We start from the raw sequence: 17043 nt of genomic DNA on the forward strand, positions 1-17043 counted from the left end.
CTCCCGCTTGCGTTGCTCACTAGCTGGTTAATATTGTTTGGATTGCTTCCTTAATTGTGTGTTTTGATCGCTGGTGCACTTGGCCAAACTGTCAGGGGAAACTTTCCAGCTCTGGTGTGTGTGTGTGTGTGTGTGTGTGTGTTGTCCAGCTCTGGTGTGTGTGTGTTGCTCCCTCCCCCATCAATCCCTAATTAAGAAAATGCTCTAGCTCTGGTGTGTGTGTGTGTGTGTGTGTGTGTGTGTGTGTGTGTTGCTCCCTCCCCCATCAATCCCTAATTAAGAAAATGCTCTAGCCAGCACTTGGGAGGTAGAGGCAGGCAGATCTCTGAGTTGGAGGCCAGCCTGGTCTGCAGAGCAGGTTTCAGGACAGCCAGGGCCACACAGAGAAACCCTGTCTTGGAAAACCAGAAATTAAGGGGAAACTGCTCTAATTCTCAGCAGGCTTCCCTTACAGCCCAGTCTAATGGAGGCATCTTCTCAATTGTGGTTCCCTTCTTTCAGGTAACTCTGGCTTGTGTCAAGTTCATATAAAACTAGCCAGCACAACATGTACGGGTGTTTTGTCTCCACGTATGTGTACATACCGTCCACTTCCTGGTGCCTGAGGCGGCCAGAAGAAAACATCGGATCCCCAGCAACTGGAGTTAGAATTGTGAGCCACCATGTGGTGCTGGGAATGAAACCTGAGTCTCCTGGAAGAGCAGCCAGTGCTCTTAGCTGTTGAGCCACCTCTCCAGCCCAAGACTTTTAATTCTAAACAGGATGTGAGCCTGGGGTAGATTCTGGGTTGGTCTTTGTTTCTGAGCTGGGTTCTGTTGACAGACTGACATGTTGGATGTTTCAGGATGGGTGTTGTTTGCATTTCAATGGTTCCGCCCAACTCCCCACAAGCTCAGGGAGCCATTCTCTTTTGTTGCTTTTTGTTCACAATGATAATGGCTGCACAGAGTGCTTACAGGGTAGGCCTCTTTCCTATGCTTTTGCAGTGACTCTTGACAGCTGGACAGATAGTGTTCTTAGAACCAAACCTGAGGATCCCGCAACTCCTCTCTCTCATCTGAAAAAGTGGGTGTATGTATGTATGTATGTATGTATGTATGTATATATACATAATCTTTATATATACTTATATAATTTGTAGTTGGCATATAAAGTAGGATTTTATGGTATTTTCTTCCTTTTTCATGTGTGTCTGTTTGTGTGTTTGGGAGGAGGGGGTGTGGGCGCGTCTGCATGTGCCTCCACAGGACAGAGGTCAATGTCTGTCTTCTTCCAACCTATTTTTTGAGGCAGGGTGTCTCACTGAAAATGCAGCTCGTGTACCCACCTGTCTTCCCTGCCAATGCTGGGATCACAGCACTTGCTTCCTGTATGGGTGCTTTTCTTGTGGGTGCTGGGGGTCAAACTCAGGAGGTCCATGGCACACACTTTACCGACTGAGTCATCGCCCAGCCTTACTTTTCCTGAGTTCATATCATTGTACCTTGCTCATACACGCCACCTCAACTACCTTCCCTCTCCCACCTTGCTGGCCTCCCCTCCCCCCCATAGTCTCCTTTTGGTGTGTGTGTGTGTGTGTGTGTAAAACTCTAGACACCGCATATGAGAGGAATTGTACACTATTTTTGTATTTCCTTCCCTCCACTTTTAAACTTTATTTTTATTTATTCTTTGTGTCTTTCACAGCGTGCATTTCCATCCCTGTCCCTTCATATCTGCCCTTGCAACCTCCCCCCAAACTTAAATAAAAGTTAAGAGGAAAAAAAAAGAAAAAATTTCATCATGGAAGCTGTAGTGTGACACAGTGAGTCACGCAGGAAACCCTTTTGTACTTCTTTACTTGCCAGTGTTCACTGCAAGGAGTCATTGGTCTGGCTTCTGCTTCACTACCGATGCTGGGCCCTCACTGGGACTTCTCTTTGTGCTTTGGGTCTGCTCCAGCAGATCATAGATCTAGTTACTCTGAGAATGCTCTTTTGAAAATTCCTCCCTCCCTCCTCCCCTTTCTCCTTTCCTCCCCCCTCCTTTCCTCCCTCTCTCTCTCCCTCCCTCCCTTTAAATGAATTGGGATTATTAAAGAGGGTTCAGGCCCCTGAGCTGGCCCAGCAGGTCAAAGTACTAACTGCCTGATGACCTGAGTTCCCTCCGTGGGATCCACACGGTGGGAGGAGACCTAACTCCCACAAGTTGTCCTCTGCCCTCTGCCCATACACATGGCACATACATACCCAACCATCCCAAGTAACAATTTTTCCTTAGGGAAGAGTTTGACACAGGCTTAAGCATGGCGTTAAGAGAAAGAGGAGGGGAGTATAAACACAAGAGCCTGAGTGTGGGTCTCAAGGAACCTTTGAACCTTGGAGTTCCCTCCAGTTTCTCTTCTTTTTCTTTTGGTTTTGGTTTGCTTTTTTGTTTGTTTCTGTATTGCTTTGGAGCCTGTCCTGGAACTCGCTCTGTAGACCAGGCTGGCCTCGAACTCACAGAGATCCCTATGCCTCTGCCTCCCAGGTGCTGTTTTAAAGGTGTGCACCACCACCGCCCGGCTCCCTCAGTTTCTAATGAAAGTTCCTTTGTGTGAACCAAGCTCTGCATCTGTATCAGTGCAAAGGTGTTTATGCGTCCTATCCGGCCTTCCTCTATCCCACCAGCTCCCACAGAGACTTTCACTAATTATGAAAGCTTGGCCTATTGCTTAGGCTTGTTTCTAATGCCTCTTATAACAACCCATTTATATTCATCTATGACCTGCTGTTACCTCCTCTCTGAACATCAGCTTGCTTTGCATCTCTTGGCATCTCTACCTTTCTTTTTCTCAGAGTCCTTTGTGCCCAGCTATTCAGCTTTTTATTAAACCAATCAGGTGTCTTGGCAAAGACACATCTTTAGAGTGTAAACAAATACTCCACAACAATGTCTTCGTGAAAAAATATAACGGCATGATGCAGCTTGGAAAAGATGCATATGTACACCGGAAGGATAGTCCACAAGATTTTCTTCCCTGGGGCTTGAGATGACTCAGCAGGTAAAATGCCTCTAAGCCAGAAGAACCAAGTTCGATCCTATGGGCCCCACAAGTTGCCCCCTAATCTAATCTCCACATGCATACCATGTCACAAATTCTTCTCTCCAGGACTGGAGAGATGGTTCAGCAGTTAAGAGCACTGGCTGCTCTTTCAGAGGTCCAGGGTTCAATTCCCAGCACCCACATGACAGCTCACAACTGTAATTCCAGTTTCAAGGGATCTGACACCCTCACACAGACATACATGCATAAAATTAAAGAAGAAATGAGCTGGGCAGTAATGGTGCACACTGTTAAAGCCAGCACTTGGAAGGTAGAGGCAGGGGGATCTCTGAGTTGGAGGCTAGCCTGGACTACTGATTAAGTTCCAAGACAGCCGGGAATGCACACAGAGAGAAACCCTGTCTCAGGAAAAAGCATTTTTTCCTTCCACCCAAGGTGCTGCCACCATGGAAGTCATCATGGGATGAAATGGTGTGACCTCAGGCCACCTGAGGCAAGGACAGCAGGGTTCCTTAGTGCTGGTAGTCTGCACTGTAGCCCGGCTGGGTGTGGCTAATGGTAGGTTCCTCTCTTCTTTTTTCTGGAAACCCATTGTGTGCTGCTGACTCATCCAAAGGAGGAAGCCAGGCCTTCCCTGTTCCTGCACACTGACAAGGTGACAGGAAGAGCTGGTTTCAAAGAGCAACAGCTTCCTTGTAGGGCTAGAGCGAGCGAGCATGCGCTCAGCATGCTTCAGGCCTGGGTTCCATCTGCAGAGTTGGTTCGTTGTCTGTGATCCTTGTGTATCTCGTCTGAGAGACTGCCTGCTCCTCATGCAGGATGCTTGGGGTTGAGTTCAAGATCTGCTCCAAACAGGGGGTGGTGGGGAGCTAAACTTCCATTCCCCCTGCTGTTTTGTTTGTGAGAGGTTGCTGAGCATGAACCCCAGAGTCTGGTAGGAATGGTACAAGTATTGTACTATTGAGCTGCATCCCACAGCCCACTCTTAGAAACTTTGGATCCCTGAAGTTCATGTAGATCCTAAGAACCTATTACCTAGTATAGAGTATATTCCTAGATTTTTTTTTCTAATGTTATTGCTGTTGTTGGTGATTTCTAGAATTGTACTGTTACCAAGGGCTATTTTTTTTAAATAATTTATTCTTATTTTATGTGTGTTGGTGTTTGCCTGCATGTATGTATGTCTGTGTGAGGGTATCAGATCCCCCAGAACTGGAGTTAAATACTGAGCTATCTCTCCAACCCCCCTTCCTGGTGTTTCAAGTCTCATTCTTAAATTAACTTAGACCCAGAAGGATCATTTTATTAGCATTTGGGAGAAAAATAACAGGGCAAACTGCAGGGTCCTTAGATCCCTCCAAATGACCAGAAAACACTCAACATGCAATCGCAGAAGGCAGCTGCAACCCTCGGGGGAGGGTAAGGCCGCCCCTTTTAAGCCTGTTAGGGAATTCCAGCTGTGGTTAAGTGTTCTTTCAAGTGGTTGGGTATGGGCCCTTACTGATACAGGACTCGTTTTATGATTGGCTCATGACATCTGGCCAGTAGTTATGGTTGTAGTGTCAGGAGTCTGTCTAACTGAAAGAAAGAAGAGTTCCTGCTTGTGGCAGGGTAGGACCCTGATTGGTTACCAGACTGGACATATTTCCTGAGGATCTGGTTGAGCCAGCATAGGATGGTGAGGTGATGCGTGGCAGAGGTCTGAGCAGACTGGCTCCCGGGGACAAAAAAGCAACTGGCCCTGGTCCCTTCACAAACAAGCTGAAATCTTGGCAGCTGCCTGGAGGAAGGGAAGAGGAAGAACTTTTGAGTTAGGGTCAGTGCCACGCTCTGAAAAAAAAAAATGGCCCCCAAAGAGAGTGCACTGTCAGGAGGGGTGGCCTTGCTGGAGGAAGTGGGGGTGGCTTTGAGGTTTCTTTTCTGAAGCTTCCCTCAATGTGACAGTCAACTTCTTGTTGCCTGCAAGATGTAGCCCTCTCTGCTCCAACACCATGTGTGCCTGCAGGCCACCATGCTCCCCTTCATGATCATAATGGACCAAACCTCTGAAACTGTAAGCGAGCCTCTCCAATTAAAGGTTTTCTTTGTAAGAGTTGCTATGGTCATGGTGTCTCCTCACAGCAAACAAACCTAAGACAGTCAGCAATGGTGTGGTCTGCAACTGTAGAAAAAAGGGGAGGGAATCTTCCAAGAAAACAGAAACCCCCGGGCATCGAGGGAGGCAACCATGCTTAAGAGTTTGGGCATCCAGATGAGAGGTGTAAGGAAGAAGTGGCTGAGCTATGCCATTTCTGAGTTAAAACTCAGAAAATCTTGCAGACTTAGTATTGAAGATCTGTACACAGCTGCCCCAAGGAAGGGGCTCCTGCGGCCACATTGTCTCTATAAGACAATGGTTCTCAACCTATGGGTCTCCATCCCTTTGGGGGTTCCTTTCACAGGGGTCACCTAAGACCATCAGAAAACACAGATATTTACATTATGATTCATAGCAGTAGCAAAATTACAGTTATGGTTGGGGGTCACCACAACACGAGGAACTGACTTAAGGGGATAATTATTCCTCCCATTTTATTATATCTACAGGTGAATCTGTTTTCCTCACAGGTGGGCCTGGCCCGATGATTGCCAGGCCCAATTAGATTCCCCCTTCTCCCCCTCTTAATTTTAAGCTCAAGGACTATTTTATTAGTTTGAAACAACAACCACCACTAGAAATCAGGGTGGGCAAGGTGTAAATCTGTGCAGCTACTGGGAGGAAAATAAAAGATGAAGAAAATCGAGTCTTCTCTTTTTGAGTTGCAGGCCAAGAAAGCTGGCAGGTTCCATGGTGGAGGCTGGCAAGGAGCTGCATGAAAGGGAAGGAGGAAGGCTTCAGAGAAAGACAAAGCCTAGGGTGCCAGGGCAAGCTTGGGACTGGGCTGGTATTTGAAGTTATGATCAGCTTCCAGTTGGATTAATTCTAAGGGAGGAGACATTAGTATATAATGTTCTAGTCCTCGGGGCAGAGCGGAATGCAATGTTCTACCCAAGGCCAGAGGAAATCGTTTCTTTTGACCTGGAGAAAGTAGCTTTCCCTAAAAGGGCATCACCAGAGTCCTGATGCCTCTACTTTCTCATATGGTATTTTATATCTTAAAAAGGGTCTCAGTACATGGCACATGCATCTCACACATGCACACACACGCACACACACACCACGTGTGAAGGTCTGAGGACAGTTTGCAGGGAGTCATTCACTCACCACGTGAGCCCACACACAGCACATTACACCCTGAGCCATCTCCCCTGCCCTGGTGCTCTGACTCTTTAGGAGAGGCAGCTGGAACACGTCTAGGTGTAGTGCTGCCAGGGAAACAGGAGATGGGACCCAAAGCTGATATGAGGGAAGGTCCATCTTCAGTGGCTAACAGAAGCAGTCTCGTTATGTAGCCCAGGCTAACCTAGAGCTCAGGGTCCCCAGTTGCTGGGGTTAGGGGTGTAAGCCATCATAGCCAGGCTGAAGTTTTCTCCTTTTCAGCAGAGGAAGTGGGCTAGCTCAAGGCTCTCTCTAGGAAGTTTGTGGGACAATGCTAGACTGGACTCAGTTCCAAGCCTCTGTCTAGGGTGGCCTTGAAGTTAAGATTTGTGTGGCTCAGTATAGGTATAGTGACACATGCTTAGAACCCTGGTGCTCCAGAGGCACAGGCTGAGGAATCGCAAGCTGTGATTCTAGGACAGCCAGGGGTACAGTGAGACCTTGTCTCACAAAAACAAATAGGACTGGGGAGATCACTTATTTGATAGTGCTTGCCATGCATGCATGATTCCAATGTTTATATAAAAAAGGTTGAGCTATGATTTATTCTTACATATGTGTGGGTGTTTGATCTACATATATGACTGCACCATGTGCATGTCTGGTGCCTGTGGAAGTCAGAAGATGGCATTGGGTCCCTGGAATCAGAGTTAACGAAGGCTATTAGCCATGTGGGTGCTGGAAATTGAACCCAGGTCTTCTGAAGAGCGACAGGTGCTCTAACTGCTGAGCCACCTCTCTAGCCCCATAAACTCCACTTTCAACATGTTAAGTTTGATCATCCTGGGTCTTCATAAAGTGTGGAATAGGCTACTTGCCAGAAAGATGCTGGTGCTCAAGAGCGAAGTTCTGCTAACACAACTCAGGAGCCTCTGCTTGAGGTGGCGCTCAGAGCCACAGAAGAGGCTCCAGCATAAGCTTTGGTGCCAGGGAGCAAGAACTCAAATAGAGGAGGGGAATTCCCAGTCTTTCTCCCCCAGCCTGGGTGTTGGGATTACACACATGTGCCACCTTTCCCCAGTACTGATCTTCTCTAGTCCCGCCACTAGCATTTAACTAGACAGATACTTAATATTCACTGTAAGAAGTATTCCCTTCCTATTTCAGTATCACACATCATATCAAGTTTCCACCCAAAACCGGAGTTACAGATAGTGAGCCAGTTTGTGGGTGCTGGGAATCAAACCCGGGTCCTTGGAAGAGCAGCAATGCTCTGGGCTGCAGGGCCACTTCTGCAGCCTCAGCTGGTACCTTTTGTAGGCGATGGGGCAGGGGCAGGGGTAAGCATTGGCTGAGTGGAGACTGTGTCCTAGCTGAGTGGTTGGTTAAGAGTCAGGCCTGCGGATGTCGCTAGGGGGCGGAGCACTTGCATAGCATGTTTGAGCCCTTGGGCTTGATCAGCACCCATAAGGAAAAACAAATTCTCCTCAGCTGGCAATGGAAAACCGAAGAGACAGCAAGCTGGGCATAGGTGGGACATGCCTATCACCCAGACACCATGAAGGGAGAGGCAGGGAGCGGAGGAGGAAGGCGGGAGAAATGACTTATGTTTGGCTGTTGACTCCCATCTCAACAATCTACGACTGAGAACTGTTGAAAGCCCCCATATGGGGGGCTGGAGAGAAGGCTTAGCCATTAAGGTACTGCTGTTCCGGAGCACGAGTTCAGTTCCTAACCCCCATGTCCAGTGGTTCACAGTTGCTGCTTCTGCTGCCCCACCCCCACCCACCTATACAAATGCGCCACACACACACTAGAAATAAATGGTAAGTGAAAAGTCCTGGATGGGGCTGGCAACGGCTCAGGGTAAAGGAGTTTGATCCCTCGGATCTGCAGAGGGAAGGACAGAACCCATTTTCACAAGTTGTCCTCAAAATAAATAAAAACACAACATCCCAGGAGTGCTTGTTTACCATGTACAGAGCCCTGGGTTGGATACCCAGCACTGCATAAAGCTGGCAGGATAGTTTACACCTGCAGTGTCACCCCAACAACGTCCGAGCTACAAGCTGAACTACCACGTTGAAGTATAAAATAAACTACTATCTCAATACTGAAAATGAGAGGTTTGTTTACAAACTGAGGCAGACCTTTTTTTTTTTTTTTTTTTTTTTTTTGGTTTTTTGAGACGGTTTCTCTGTGGCTTTGGAGGCTGTCTTGGAACTAGCTCTTGTAGACCAGGCTGGTCTCGAACTTACAGACATTCGCCTGCCTGTGCCTCCCCAGTGCTGGGATTTAAGGCCTGGGCCACCATCAACCAGCGAGGTAGACCTCTTAAGGAATATAAATGCCAAATGCACTCTGCAAGAACACTCTGAGAGGACTACACGAACAAAGCTGGAGCCAAGCCCATTGCGGCAGCCTTTCCCAGGAAGTTGATGCTGAGGCTAAAAGGATCATGCCCCTTACATACTCTGGAACCCCCCCCCCCCCAATCGGGTAACAAACCCGCTTTCCATCCCTCTCCCCACCCCACCCATGTGCTTGGGATATATAGCCTTTCCTTTCTCCATTCGTAGTCCGGCGAATTTCACGCCACGGCCCCTCCCGGAACAAGGAGTTATGTCCTCTGACTTCCCGAAACAGATGAAGTGGTGTATCAAGCAGAAACTGTGTGTACTAGTTTGCTTTAACAATATTATGAGGTCATAATGGTCCCACAGCCCAGGATGAGGCAAAGTCAATAAATAGTTGCCTGCACAATTTAAAACGGGTTAGCTCCGAGGGTGGAGTAGAAGAAAATGACTCAAAACAGAGGGGTGAGCTGAGCTCCTTGGCATGGTGTCTTCGCAGAACCGAGCGTGGGTTAGGCAGAGGCGATGAGCCAAACTATTACAAGAATCTGCTAAGTAGGTCAGTGTTTCCTACCACTTTAAGACCAGAGGCATCGTCTGGGCGCCTGCGTACTGAGAGAGCAAACGCCTCTTTTCCCCTCCCCCTCTTCCTCCCAAACTCCCCAGCGGGCGCATTCTCCCATGCTCCCCTCCTCCGGGGGGAGTAATGGTCCGTCCCAGAGTGTGGCACTCATCCTGGAGGGGGGCAAGCCAAATGGTACGTTCCACTGCCGCGTACCTCCCCGGGTTTCACGGCGCCCTTTCTTCGGTTTCCCCCTAGCAAATAAAGCGCAATGGGCTGGTCCCAAAGAGGGAGGGGGAGCCGGGCTAGGGACCGGTCTGAGCCGGTCTGTGGCGCAGGCGCAGTGCGGATAAACAGGAAGCGGGCGGCAGAGGCAGCGGCCGGGGCAGCTTAGGGACCGCGGGGGCAAATAGTCGGAGGATTAAGGCCGTTTGGAGGGCGACGGGCGCGGAGGACGAAAGGAGGCGCCCGGTCCTCCTCCTGTGAAGACGCGGTGCGGCCTCGCCCTCCGCTTAGGCTCCCTGTCCCAGCCCAGGCGGAGGCAGCGGCTGACAAAGGGCTGGAGCCGGTGCCGCCGCCCTTCTCATCCGGGCACTCGGGCCCCCGCCGAGAGGAAGGGGGAAGGGCGGAGGGGGAGGGGAAGGAGCCCGGGAGGCGCGCGTTCGGAGCCGCGGCCCTTCGCAGGGCTCCGGGCCAGTGGCCCAACGGACCGAGGCCGAAGAGGCGCGGCGGCGGTGGCGGCGGCCGGCGGCAGGAAGATGGTGCAGAAGGAGAGCCAGGCGGCGCTGGAGGAGCGGGAGAGCGAGCGCAACGCCAACCCTGCCGCCGCCTCGGGGGCTTCGCTGGAGCCGCCAGCAGCTCCGGCCCCGGGAGAAGACAGCCCATCCGGAGCCGGGGTGGCGGCCGGGGCCGGGGCGGCCGGAGGGACCCGCAGGTTCCTGTGCGGCGTGGTGGAAGGTGAGTTTGCCGCCCCGCCCCGCCGCTCAGCACCTGCCCCCCCCCCCCGGGAGGGGTGTGCTGCTGCATCTGCTGGGGCTCCCTCCATCCAGGCCTATGCTTGTCCGTGCTAGCACGGCTGTGAGGAAGGCGAGAGGACACGGCCGACATACTGCTTTCCCTCTGGTTTTTAACGTCCGATTCCCCTGGCTGTTCAGGATCCTGACCCCACCCTCCTTGGGCTTGGAGCCAGGCGGACCGTGGAGGAGGCGGCGGTGGCTGGGAGCCAGTTGTCAGGCTCTTGTGTTCCACGTCTTTATACCTTGGGATCTCAGTCCCTAGGGTCGTCAGCTTTCAAATGAGGGAATTTGTGCAGCGCTCCGGCCCCCACTCTTGTAGGGTGTAAAATTCAGCCCACACAGGTTTGCTTAGGAGTGAAGGGGAGCGCAGTCGGTCCATAATACTACAAATTACTCAGGGCTTAGGATATTTTGTTGCTGGGGTGCAAGCTCCCTTTCCCCCTGAAGACTCATTTGCAGTCGAGGAAAGTGTCATGCGTGTGTGTGATAAATTTCTGTATAACCTTTTGAGAGCATTTGTGATGAGTTTAAATTCACTGAGTGAAAGTTTTTTTTTTTTGGAGAGGGTTTCTCTTTGTGTGGCTTTGGAGCCTGTCCTGGAACTCACTCTGTAGACCAGGTTGGCCTCGAACTCACAGAGATCCACCTGCCTCTGCCTCCCCAGTGCTGGAACTAAAGGCGTGTGCCACTTATGCCCGGTTGAAAGGTTTACTTTTTATAATTATTGCTTTCCTTCTCATTTAAAGTTGAAAGGAATGAGGGACTTTTTTTTTGGTAGTGAGGGGAGATCTTACAGCAATTTCTCAATAGGAATGGGCACTTCCCTGAGCTCAGGGAAGCACTTTACCTTAGTTCTTCCCCAACTACATCGTAGTTGAATTTTCTTACATTTTTGGCAAACCCAACTTTTTTGCTTTTTTTTTTAATTCTCATTACTGAACAATAGAAAAACTAATTTTCAAATCAAAAAGGCTGAAAGTAGGAATCTCCTGTTGGTTGAGAGCATCAGCTTTTCCAGTTTTTCACCGTGTAAGTCTATTTTGAAAGATAAAAGATAGTCGTTATGGTATTTTAGATGAAGATGAATTGCAGGGAGAGAGCATTCTTGGCAGCTAAACTAAGATATGAAACAGCTCAGCAAAATTACTTTGCAAAATTTGGGGGCAGACTGTTAGTATTTATAAAAACATGGATGCTTTTTGTATTGTCCAACGTGGGTTTGCTAGAGTGCAGAGAGATTTTAGAGAAACTATGGTGGATTTTTTTTTTATGACAGGAAGGCATGGCAGTTTTATTTCTGACAAAAACTGTGGGTCTGAAGCAAGTTATACAAGTGGTAATATCTTTGTGAATTCCTGATGAGTTAGTCTCTGCGGTTGTCTGTAAAGTGTTTGCAGACAGGTTCTTTAGCCTAGGAGGGCCAGAAGCTGGCTAAAGCACAGAATGACCTTGAACTTCTGGAGTGGTGGGGATCACAGGCCACCACCCCAGTTTAGGTGTAATTGTTTTGCTGTTTGTTTTTATGGTTTTTTGTTGTTTGGTTCCCCTCTCCCCCCATTCCAGCACTATCTGGAATTCACTTTGTGTCCCAGGCTGTTGAAGTCTTGAGCCACTTTGTCCTGTGTGTTACTGTGTTGTCAAAGGTCCGAGGATGGTGAGGGTTGGGGGTGCAGAACATGAGCTAGCCGTGCGGGGCGAGTTGGTGCTGTTGGTAATCGAGCATTGGTGGGCTGAGAAAGGGCTTGAGGTTTTGAGGCCAGCCAGGGTTACGAAGTAAGACCTTGTTTCAGCAACAAGAAGTCTTGGAGTTATCTTGGAGTGAATGTTAAGAAATGTGGCCAGCTGGTGGCACATCTTTAATCCCAGCACTCAGGAGGCAGAGGTGAGCTGATTGATGTCTGTGAATTCCAGGGCAGCCAGGGCTACAGAGAAACCCTGTGTACAGGGGTGGGGGTGGGGTGAGTCTTTCTCAAAGTGTGTTAAAATGTAGCTCTGTCTTCAGTTGTGTTTCCCATGCTCTCGTTCTCATGTGTATATTTATCTTAAACCAGCACTGAATCAGCCCGTGTATTTGTATTTCCTTGTCGGCGGCATCCTACTAGGATAGGAAATACTGTAGTTATTTTTAGGATGGTTTTCTTTTTTGCCTTATAAACCTTGGTTGGTTTTAATTCTTGTGTTAATAGAATAGTACACTTCCTCTTTGTGGTCCAATTAATCTAAACCATAAACCTGGCTCTGAAAGAGTTTCTGAAGATTAAATTGTTAGAATTAGAGGTTTGAGAGATGGGTCAGTGGTCAAGAGTACTTGTTACTCTTCCAGAGGACCTGGGTTGGATTCCTAGTATCCACATGGTTCCTCACAACCATCTCTAATGCCAGTTACATTCTGTAACTACAGGAATCCCACTCCCCTCTTCCTCTGAGGGCACCACATGTGCATAGACACATGTTCAAAGTGCTTATAAAACGTGTTTTGCAGGGGAGGTGGCCATGAACAAGGCGCAGCATAGGAAATACAGCATGCCTGTGGAGGTCAGGGTTTGCAGCAGAGTTTGCAGGGGAGGTGGCCATGAACAAGGCGCAGCATAGGAAATACAGCATGCCTGTGGAGGTCAGGGTTTGCAGCAGTCCTTGTGGGTCCCAGAGGCTGTCATGTCAGGGTTGGCACCGCAGGTGTCTGCAGAATGGTCTAGCCAGGCCGTGATGATGATTAGGTTGAGGGAAAGGTTAGATTGGCTGTGAGGTCTATAGTGGTTCCTAGTGTGCTGAAGAGCTTCAGATGCCAGCTTTGCTGTCGGTCATTTAGACATGGTTTCATATACTTACTTCCTTACGTGCAAAATAGCTTTAACTAGAAAAACAGCGTTGACGTTTTCCTCCAGTAGACACTAGGGTGTCAGTTACACCCCTAAGTTTTTGTTGTGTTTCAGTTTTTTGTTTTGTTTTGTTGTTGTTTTCTTTGTTTTGAGACTGGAACTAGGATGTCAGTTACACCCCTTTAATTAATTAATTATTGTTGCTGTTTGTTTTTTGAGCCAGGGTTTCTCTGTTTAGCCCTCTCTGTCCTTGAACTCGCTTTGTAGACAAGGCTGTACTTGAACTCACAGATATCCTCCACCTGCCTCTGCCTCCTGAGTGCCGGGATTGAAGGAGTGTGCTGTCACCACCACACCCCATCCTAATTTTTCATTTCACAATTTGGTTCTGGAATTAAGAGTGCTTGAAAGTTTATTATTCACATCAGTACCTCTGTTGGGTTTATAATTATATGCCTATTCATTTATTTATTTAGTCCCTTTTTTGTTGTAGGAACTTTTAAAAATGGTGATCATAGCCAAGAGTGACGATTCACACCTGGAATTGCAGCATTTAAAAGTCTGAGACAGGGAGATGGCTCCAAGTCTAGACCAGCCTAGGCTTAAGAGCAACTCTAATGCAAAAAGAATGTGGTGTGTGTGTGTCGGTGGGGTCCCCACACACAACCTTTTCCCAATTCTCTGATCTACTAACTTGTGTGGCTCTAAAATCATCCCTCTAGAAGTAATTGAATTTCCCTCTTAGACTGGCTTCAAATTTAGCTAATTCTTCCTTGGCCTCTTATGTGCTGGGACCACTGGCAGAGTCCCCACACCCACCTCAGTCTCCCTGCTAGTGTTCACGCCCCTGCTAGTGTTAAAACTTGTGGTTTGCTCTAGTCTGTCCCCGGTTGTAAGACAGATTTACTCTTTACTGTCCCCAGTTGTAAGACAGATTTACTCTTTAACTTCCACTCAATGGGAGAGTGCTTGCCTGGCATAGTCAAGATTCTGTGGTCATTTCCAGGATTTGGAAAAGAAAAAGTGTGTTTTGTTATGTGGGTACTAGGAATGTGTAGTCTCATGCAAACTAAATAAACCAGTACTCACTGTTATCCATGTGCTGGAAAAGTGGAAGCAAGGGTATTGCTACAAGTTTGAGAACAGCCTGTACAAGTTCTGGACCAATCAGGGCTACATAGTGAGACAGATCTCACTAAAAACAAAACCCTGTCTTACATAATAAATGTCATAGTAGGAAATATGAAAATTTATGAACAGTGAGAATAAGTGACCACAAACGTGTCATTGAATAGCTTTCAGATTCTGTGTGTCCTATTCCCTCCCAGTCTCTGTGTGTGCCTCCCTCTCCTCTCTTCCCCTTTCCTTCCTTCCTTCCCTCTCTCCTTCCCTCCCTCTCCTCTCTTTCCCTTCCCTTCCCTTCCTCTCCCTCCCTCCTCTCTCTCTTTCCCTTCCCATCCTTTCCTTCCTCTCTCCGCACTCTTGGACCTTTGGTAGGTGAGGTTGTTTATCCAGTAAGCTAAGCTGTCAGCACCTCTACATTTCTTAGAAAACAGGATTTTGTGGTTTGCAACCTTCTTTTCATTAATCTGTACCTCATTTTCAAACCTAATCTTAATTTCTTTTAACTCCAGGATTTTATGGAAGACCTTGGGTAATGGAACAGAGAAAAGAACTCTTTAGAAGGTAAGTATTGTGTGACACAGAGGAGAGCCTAACACAGGACAAGCCCGGTATCATAGCTGGGGTTCTCCTTTAACCCTTTATGTCTTTGCCTAGGCTGGTGGTTTTCAAACTCCTGGGGAAGCTGAACAGGGTTTGGGGCTTTGTCTACTTTATTCAGAGTTGTGGTGTACTTTGTGATATTTCATTTGTTAAGAACTAGAGAAATGGCTCAACAATTTAAGAGAGAGCACTGGCTGTTCTTCCAGAGCACCTTCATTCATTTCCCATATTCCCAGCACCCATGTGACAGCTCACTCCTGTCCTTACTCCAGTTCCAGGGGATCTGACACCCTTACACCAATGCAAATAAAATAAAATAAATAAAATTCCATTGGTAACTGTAAGCTTAACAGTAGAATATTTATAGCCAAATTAATGTTGCCTACTTATGTTTATGTAATTTTCTTTCTCTTAAGGCTTCAGAAATGGGAATTAAATACATACTTGTATGCTCCAAAAGATGACTACAAACATAGGATGTTTTGGCGAGAGATGTACTCAGTGGAAGAAGCTGGTAATCTTTGTGTGTGTGTGTGTGTGTGTGTGTGTGTGTGTGTGTGTGTGTGTCTATATACATACATGTGTATGCCCCTAACTTGCACACATGTACAGACAGGTGCTTGAGTATGGAGTTTATTTTCTCTCTCGAGCTGAAGGTTGCAGGGATTGAATTCTTCTGTCTGACAGATTTATGTGGCAAGTACTTTTATCCTTAGCAATTTCGCAGGCCTTGTGGTAATGTTTTTATTTTGATCAGTTGAGTTTAGGACACTTCTTAGGTAGTTATACTTTTACTAACAATTGTAGTTTTTGTAATGAGTAGTTCCCTTTTTGTCTAGTAGTTAGTCTGTGTGGTCTGGAAAGGATCTAAAGTGACATAACAAGGCCATGGCTGTGAGTGTGGTTCATAGATATGCTAGTCTGACTCCACTGTGTAGTCAGAGATGATATTCTTTATTTCTGCTGGTGATCCTTAGACACAAACCACTAGGCAAAGTACCAAACCAATAGACAGGATTTGGAGAAAGAAATGAAGCCACCTGCCTTAAGTACAAATTTGAGGGACTCTTAAGATTTATCCAAGATAAATCATATTTTATGTAATTAATTGGGGGGTTTAAATTTCAATTACTATAGCAAAACATGACTCAGACAACTTACAAAAAAAGTGTTTTTGTTTTATTTCTTTTTGTTTTGGATTTTGGAGATGGTTTTGCTGTGTAGCTTTTGAAGCTGTCCTGGGACTAGCTCTTGTAGACTAGGCTGGTCTTGAACTCACAGAAATCTTCTGCCTCTGCCTCCTGAGTGCTGGGACTAAAGGCGTGCACCACCATTTCCTGGCACAAAAGGAAGTGTTTAATTAGAGGCTCACAGTTCTAGAGAGTTAGAGTACATGACCATTATTGTGGGGCAACAGGCGTAAGGGTACCTGGCAACTTGAGTTTGATTCTCAGGATGTATGGTGGAAGGAGAGAATTGGCTCCTTCAGTTATCCTCTGTCCTCTGTACACACTGAAATTAGTGCACACACAAATAACGTAAAAACAACAAAAAAAGGTTAGGAAACTATTTGAAAACGAGAAAAAAAAAGTCTTTTAAAAATATTGGTGTAAATAAAAGTGAATGTTTTGTTTGTTTGATGCAGGTCTTTCTTTATAACCCAAACTGGCCCAGAATTCACTTCAGCATGTACCCCAGGCTGGACTTAAATGCACACCTGTCCTCTTTCCTCGGCCTCATGAGTGCTGGGGTTATAGGTGTGAACCGCCACAGGGGCATATGAAACTTGTTCTTTTCTCTTTGTGAGGAAGGTTATTTCAGGCTTGTGCCATTTACATGGCCTGCTATCACACTGAATATGAGGATGTTTTTCTCTTTGTTGTTTTGGGATAGCTTTATTATATAGCCCAAACTGGCCTATGTAGCTGAGTCTGGTCTTGAACTCCTGAGTCTCCTGCTTCAACTGCCCAATTTGTGAATGATGGGTGCACCAAAATACCCAACATGAATATGCTACTTTCTAAATTTTAATTCTTAACATTAAAGATCCTTTCCTTTACTGTAAATTGAAAGAAATGATGTCTTCAGTTAGAAAATATCGTTTATTTTAGCATTCCATGTTGCTTTCTAAGTCTAAGACTCTGTTCTTTAGAGCAACTTATGACTCTCATCTCTGCTGCACGAGAATATGAGATAGAATTCATCTATGCTATTTCACCAGGATTGGATATCACCTTTTCTAACCCTAAGGAAGTATCAACATTGAAACGAAAACTAGACCAGGTAATTTTTCCTGACTCACTA

The 17043-nt window shown here is 47.1% G+C and overlaps 1 protein-coding gene across 2 annotated transcripts in view; it reads left to right on the forward strand.

Moving 5' to 3' along the window:
- The first annotated feature begins 9271 nt into the window (after nt 1-9271).
- Nucleotides 9272-17043, forward strand: part of Oga (O-GlcNAcase) — a 35105-nt gene continuing 27333 nt past the window's right edge. The window contains exons 1-5 of one of the 2 annotated variants that reach the window (XM_051199942.1): nt 9272-9374; nt 9864-10136; nt 14649-14700; nt 15156-15253; nt 16892-17022. In XM_051199942.1, coding sequence (XP_051055899.1) covers nt 9299-9374; nt 9864-10136; nt 14649-14700; nt 15156-15253; nt 16892-17022 — 630 coding nt within the window. In that variant the 5' untranslated portion in view covers nt 9272-9298. Of the gene's footprint in view, nt 9375-9631; nt 10137-14648; nt 14701-15155; nt 15254-16891; nt 17023-17043 lie in introns of those variants that run through there. The other variant, XM_051199943.1, reaches the window with a different exon arrangement.

The sequence above is a fragment of the Phodopus roborovskii genome, unplaced genomic scaffold (assembly GCF_943737965.1).
Source record: "Phodopus roborovskii unplaced genomic scaffold, PHOROB, whole genome shotgun sequence".
NCBI lineage: Eukaryota > Metazoa > Chordata > Mammalia > Rodentia > Cricetidae > Phodopus > Phodopus roborovskii.